The sequence below is a fragment of the Centropristis striata genome, chromosome 2 (genome assembly GCF_030273125.1).
Source record: "Centropristis striata isolate RG_2023a ecotype Rhode Island chromosome 2, C.striata_1.0, whole genome shotgun sequence".
Classification (NCBI taxonomy): domain Eukaryota; kingdom Metazoa; phylum Chordata; class Actinopteri; order Perciformes; family Serranidae; genus Centropristis; species Centropristis striata.
In genome coordinates, this window is record NC_081518.1 from 22,421,691 (window position 1) to 22,428,829 (window position 7,139).

At 35.9% G+C, this 7,139-nt stretch overlaps 1 protein-coding gene across 1 annotated transcript; it reads right to left on the bottom strand.

Annotated features, from left to right (window-relative positions):
- Positions 1-681: 681 nt before the first annotated feature.
- LOC131988484 (high choriolytic enzyme 1-like) lies at positions 682-6,464 on the bottom strand. Its single transcript, XM_059353614.1, has 7 exons — positions 6,201-6,464; positions 5,838-5,969; positions 5,333-5,453; positions 2,187-2,365; positions 1,817-1,898; positions 1,526-1,644; positions 682-924 (listed from the first exon to the last, which is right to left on the bottom strand). Exons 1-7 carry the CDS (start codon positions 6,271-6,273, stop codon positions 917-919), a joined length of 714 nt encoding a protein of 237 aa, XP_059209597.1. The 5' UTR covers positions 6,274-6,464; the 3' UTR covers positions 682-916.
- Between the last annotated feature and the right edge of the window lie 675 nt (positions 6,465-7,139).

Below are 7,139 nucleotides of genomic sequence, written 5' to 3' on the forward strand. Positions count from 1 at the left end.
TCTGATACTTTAACTAAAATAAAAAATATGTCCTGTTTGTTTCCTCACTGCTGAAAAAAATCCACATTTTATACTAATTTTTCCTTTAAAATTTTGACCATGACTCTGACTGTCAGTGTGCCTTTTATAGATACTGAAAAAGTGTCTGTAACCTGTGATTTATTTATTCTGTGGCTGGTTTCTGCAGTCAGTGATGTAAACATATAATACATCCATCTACATTTAAACCCAGAACTGATATTAAACCTTTGTAGAAACCATGCAGAGGCACTGCCTCCTTTTGGTGGAAAAACGAAAACACACCTTTTTTATGCTTGGATCTTATTGGATATATTTATTTTCTGCAAGTTATTCCATTTGTGATTAAATATACAGGTTTTTTTAATGATTAATATTGGATCCTATCAGATCCCCCTCCACACGATTAGCACAGCTGTCAGAGGTAAAGAGTATGTTAGAGTATATTATAAGTAAACTCCTCAAAAGTTTAGGAACCTTATATCGGTCAATTATTTCTCCCCTTTAATAATACCAATTGGTGTTGTATTTTATATTTTTGGAAAACCTGATTAGTTACCTTGAGGACGAGGTACAACTTGTAAGGATCGTGCTCTATGGAATGAGCAACACTGCTAAATGTGTGGGTAAACGTAATTGGTATTATTAAAGGGGAGAAATAATCGACCCAAAGGAGTCTATATGAGGAGTTTAGAATTTCTTTGTTCTTTGCTTAAAATATCTAACATTTATATTTCCCTGAATATAGAATATCCCCATGAATCTTATAGTAATGATTAATAATAATGAAAGGAATCATACAAAGTATTTTTTTCTTTGAGTAAAACATGTCTCAGCCTCTCCTGTGATCATGACGAGCGGTGTTGAAGAACCTGAAGGCCGACACTTCTGTCCATCATTAACGTCCTGGTAGGAAAAAAAAACGATAACAACGGGATTAATTAATATCTCATATTTTAACATTCAAATTTAGTTTTGCATGCACTGATATTGTATGGCTATTGAGGACAGGAGCTGCCAAACAAAAAAAAAAATAAATAAATTAATGAGTTGCTAAATTAAAACATTAACATTAATGTAGCCGTTGTTTAATTTGATAAAACGTGGCATGAACTGATGTTTCTATTTTAATTTGCTTCTTCATTTATTTAATAACATTAGTACCGTCCTCTTTACAATTAAATTTTTGTCCTGAATTAAATTATTTTTGCAAAAAAAGTATTTTGTATGTATGTGTTTGTTTATTTATATATTTTTTGTTTTCCCTGTGGCAAATTGATAAATAAATATGAAATACATGTAAAAAATTAATTAAAAAAATAGCTAAATACATTTAAGGGTAAATATATTAGTAATATATATTATTTATTATTCATGAAATGGTGCATTTGATTTATTTATCCAGTCATAAATAAATTCATGAATTTATTTATTTTAGATTTTGACATTTCCTGTATTTGCTGTGTTTTAGAATTTAAGATAATTCATATTTAATTTTTCCACTCACGGCATTGGTACAGGCGGTTGATGCGAGCGATGTCATTGGCGCTCATCTCTGTGGCGCGTCCAAAGTCCCCGCCTGTCTTTGAAACGATGGTCGGACTCCCGTTTCTGGAGAAGGCGAATCTTGAGGAGCACATGAACATGTTTAGCTCACAGAGCTGCATGTCATATACATCAATCTGCAATGTGACATTCTGCAGAGCAACTACTGTTACTTCCACCACTGACTTTAGATATGGAAACACACGCATAAACTCACACACACACACACACATACACACACACACACACTCACTTGCTGTAGTGCATGACAGACTGGAAGTCGTAGGGAGTGTCCAAGTTGTTAGTCGCCACCTTCACAAAGTTATGTTCTTTTCCTGCACAGGACCGACCCAAACATTAACAGTGTATGTTTTATATTTATCTGTGATTGTAATCAGGATATGCTGCTTTAAAACACTATCAAAAATAATTCAAATTCAAATTCTTCTGTTATTGAGTTTGAAAAGAAGTCAATGGTAAAAGTTGACTAGCTTATTAGACCTCCTACAGCTACAAGTCAAAATGACATATGGTTATGTTGGCTTGGAATTCAAACTGGTCAATTGTCTTTATGTGTAACTGTTATTTCTGCCACTGATTAAGTGTTAATAGTTTGAGCTGACCTTGTCGAATGTTCTTGGTGAGGATCTGGATGTATTTGTCTCTGTCGGAGCGGACTTGCTCATGGTGGAAGCCCAGAGCGTGGAGGACCTCGTGCTGCACTGTGCCCGTGAACAAACAACCGTTGCTTTTCAGAGAGATCATCTGTTGTCCGCCTTGACGGCCCAGGGAGGAATAACACCTATCAGACACACACAAACACACACACATACAGTGAAAACATTGCAAAAAGCAAGTATTGTTGATGCATTTCTTCCCTCTCGTATTGTTTGAGGAATTTTAAAGTTAACTAGCTAAATGGATCCGGTGTCTTACAGCCCAGCCGATCAAAATAACAACAGTGTACAAAAATAATATAAACTGAAAAATAATATATTCTGAACCCTAGGCACTTTCAGTGCTTTTTTTTTATGTTGCTCTTTTTACATTTTACTCACTGTGGTCTCGTTTTTCAGTGCAATATATAAAAAATTTATAAAATCTATTAGTTCTGCAGCTCTATGAAATCAGCACAATCTTGGCTAGAAGTGAGAACAACTCAAACATGTCTTTTTGCAGAATAACAGTTATAATGACAGAAAAAAAGAAAAAAGAAAATAAAACCTGTATATAATGTATATGTATATATATGTATATGTGTGTGTGTGTGTGTGTGTGTGTGTGTGTGTGTGTGTAAAATATCTATTTCGCTCCTGTTGTTATTTGTAATGGTGCACTTTGCTAACAGTGATGCCGGTAATGCGTTAATTAGTAACGCGTAACGCGTTAATTAGTAACGCGTTACTCTAATATGACGTTACTATTTCCAAACCAGTAATCAGATTAAAGTTACTTATCCAAGTCACTGTGTGCGTTACTATTTTTTGTCATTTTCCTTAGTAAAACGATATATTTGCTTTCTTCTTGCGACTCGGGGAGCGACGTCGATCGGCGGTTTTGCAATCTATTTTGCGGGTAAAAATGGGTTTGGGTGGGTGGATAAAATTGGGCTGTTTTCGGATCAGTTCTGCGGGTTTTTGAAGCCGAAACACGGGCACTTCAGATCCTTTTTCTGCGACCCTCTGTTCAGCAGGCAGCAGTCTCACTCACTCATTCACTCACACACACACTACAGCTCTGGCTGACGTGCCCCCTAAACTCATAACAGACACTCCCACTACCTTCAGGCTACGTTAAGTCAATCAGTAAGGATGACTATATGGCGCTTTATATCCAACACAATCATGATCTAGTCTGTCCTTAGCCTACAAAATAAAGTTTGAGAAATGTCTGCATGGAGCACAGCTGCTTACAGGTGTGCAGCTGACAGGTGTGCAGCTTACAGTGACAGTTTCCTCATCGCTACCTGAGCCACCATCCGATCCTCCTCCTTCAGTTTTTGCCCGTACGCGCCCGGTATGTCATCTCTTTCTCTCTTGCGATTCACACAGCACAGCTGGACAAAGTGGTCTATAACTGCCGTTTATATGCAGCAGTCAATATGATCGCTATTGGCAGTCCGGGGTATAAATGCTCAGAGTTTGTTTCATTTTAATATATTATTATATATAAGTTGTAAGCTTCAGAAACCATCAAACACATATATTTAGGAAAAGTCGCCGACTGAGAGACATGTAGTTTTAATGTAAACGAAGTTATTTATAAAAGAAAAACCCAAACGGTCTGTGAGTCTGTCTTGGCCGTTCTAGTTCACTGTGTACATGAGAAACAAGGCAAAACTATTTTGGGCGGTTTTTTGTGCATTCTCGCGGTTTTTGATGAGGTTTTGGCTGGAAAATCTCGCTGTCACCAGGCAACACTGCGACACGAACGTTAACAACCATGGAGGGGAGAGAGAGATGCGCAATTACTCGGTGAAAGTACAGTCACTATTTTGACTTTGTGTCAGTTAAAGATGAGAATATTAAGGTTCGGTGTACGCTCTGTGCTGGCGAAAAAGTCTTATCTAATGTAGATCATAAAACAGTAGGTTTTGTCATTACAGTATTAGTTAAATATGTCAGGTCAGAAAAGACTGTCTTTATGTTATATACAGTCTTATACAAAAAGAGTATTTTTAAGTGAAGTCAAGAAAGACTGTCTTTATTTTATGTTTTATTTAAAAAAGAGTATTTATTTTTAAGTGAAGTCAAGAAAGACTGTCTTTATTTTATTTTTTATTTAAAAAAGTATTTATTTTTAAGTGAAGTCAAGAAAGACTGTCTTTATTTTATTTTTTATTTAAAAAAAAAAGAGTATTTATTTTTAAGTAAAGTCAAGAAAGACTGTCTTTATTTTATTTTTTATTTAAAAAAGAGTATTTGTTTTAAGTGAAGTCAAGAAAGACTGTCTTTATTTTATTTTTTATAAAAACATGTATTTTTTTCAGGAAATTGTTTTTAAGTTTGTACGTTACTGTTAAAAATACACTTCCAATAAAATGAGTATTGTCAATTTAAAACTGGTTGTCATTTTTATGTTGAGGCGGCGAGGTGTTGTTGTCGGCAGCTGCTGAATGTAACTAATAAAGTAACTTAGTTACTTTTAAAATCAAGTAATCAGTAAAGTAACTAAGTTACTTTTTAAAGGAGTAATCAGTAATCAGATTACTTTTTCAAGGTAACTGTGGCAACAATAAATCCTCTTTTTGGCCCTTTCGAGCCGCCACATTTATCAACAGCTGATCATTCTTACACTGTGATTAGCGAGATACGATCGTTTGATAAATCCCACATGAACCCTGTCGTAAGACAAAATATACACTCAGATCTGCGCTGGTTTCTACGCTCGTTTGATAAATGAGGGCCAGAGTCTCTGAGGAGCAGAATTTAATATTTTTAACAGGATCTGGTTAGTGCAAACGCTTTATTTTAAATGACACATATGATTCCTACAGAAATATCTCTATTTTAAGCTTCGATATGTTACTTTTTCTCACTGAAACTTTCATAACCTATGATCAGTTCAAGGACTGTCGGTAAGATCAAATTCTGACGGTAATTCCTGTTTTTACATTTTCTTTCTATGATAAACAGTGTAACCTACATTCACTCGCGATCACTTAGAGAAAACAAAAGTTGTGGTTCAGTGTGTGGTGGTGTCTGTAACTGCACAAATCCTGCCCTCACATGTATTGTGTGCGTGCGTGCGTGCGTTCGTTCGTTCATACCCTTTTCCAGAGAAGAAGTGAATGTAGCTCGACTGCCAAGATTGTCTCCAGTAAAAGCGAATGCAGGTAGATCGATAGAAGGTCACCAGGCTTCTAATGATGAAGTTGCGCTCTGCTCCGGCTGCAGAGAAAAACACCAGGCTTACATTAAAACCCAAAACATTTATATTTAGTAGTTAAAATTAGCCGTAATTTGAGAAAATATAAGTAATAATTTTACTTAATTTTTGAATGGGTGGGATTGGGGGTGAGTAATGGTAAACTCAACTTTCATGTGTTTGTTGTTAAATGAAAGAATTGATAAATGATTAAAACTTGATAAAGTTCTACTTACAAATAAAGCTGTTAAAATGTTCTATCGATTTTGAATATTTCCTAAATTTCCCAGCTTAACTTCCCCTGTAAATTTACCAGAAATTTTCCAGCCCGTTGCAACCCTGTCCCTAAATGATCCCTGTCCCCTACTAAAAAACCAACCCAGGCTCTGATGTTTCCTGCCACTTACTGTATCTGGAGGAGATGGTGATGGGAATTTTGACGTAGCGTCCATCTTTGGGCCACTTGCAGCCTCTGGCCGTACATGGAACTGCATTCCTTTTGTAATTAGGCAAAATGTCGTCGTGAATCAGGCCCCTTGCTGCAGAATGACAAATAAACAGACGATTATTTCAACAGTCAAATCAGGAATCTAGAATTTTTTTCATGTTGAATAGACATGGAATAATAAGCAAAGTAACACTTTTATACAAGTTACAAAAACTCAAAGATATCTGAGAAAGAAACGCAGCGAATCCTCACATTTAAAAAGCTGAAACCAAGAGGTTTGGAATTAATTCTTGATAATGATTAATTGATTATCATAACTCACCCCGCGACCCGATTGCGGATAAGCGGTTAATGGTAATGAATGAATGAATGAATGAATAACTCATTTTGTTCATGAACAGATGAACTGTTTCAGCTCATTGTAAAACACAATGGCCCTCATTTATCAAGCGAGCGTAGAAACGAGCGCAGATCCGAGTGTATATTTGGTCTTACGACAGGGTCCACGTGTGATTTATCAAACGATCGTATCTCTCCAATCACAGCGTAAGAATGATCGGCTGTTGATAAATGTGGCGGCTCGAAACATGCGCAATTTAAATACCACGACCTAATATATACCCGATTCAGAAGACTCGCCTTCAGAGTTTACGACACCGAAGGGCGCAATACGGCCATAAAGAGGATTTTTTCACCCTCTAAAGTCAGCTTTATTAGCAAAGTGCACCGTTACAATTAACAATAGGGGCAATATAGAACTGCGGTCAAGTGAGCCGTCATTCGCTTCTCCGGAGTCAAGCCAGCCGTCCCTATATAATGTAGTGCGCCCGTATTGTGACATTTACGGTAAATTGACTGAAACTGCTCCAAGAGAGCTGACATGAAGTATAAACACTTTATTGTCATTCTTTATCACCTTTTTTTCAGTATAAAACTCTTACCAGCAGAGAGGAGATGAAGTATTAACGTTACATCAACAGTTACATGTACAGTAAAATATTACATTATATTTTTTTTAAATCATAAAATTTAAACTGTCTGTTTCCAGTCACTACTTTCACTGCAGGTTCATTCTATGGCACCTAAGGTATATTATCACAAAATTACAGCACTTTTCACTGTGGAAATTCATAATAAAATGCATTTGAATATTTACTGTACATTAAACATTTTACATTGTAATTTTTAAAAATTCATAAAAATTAAACCTTCTGTTTCCAGTCACTACTTTCACTGCAGGTTCATTCTACAGGACTTCAGC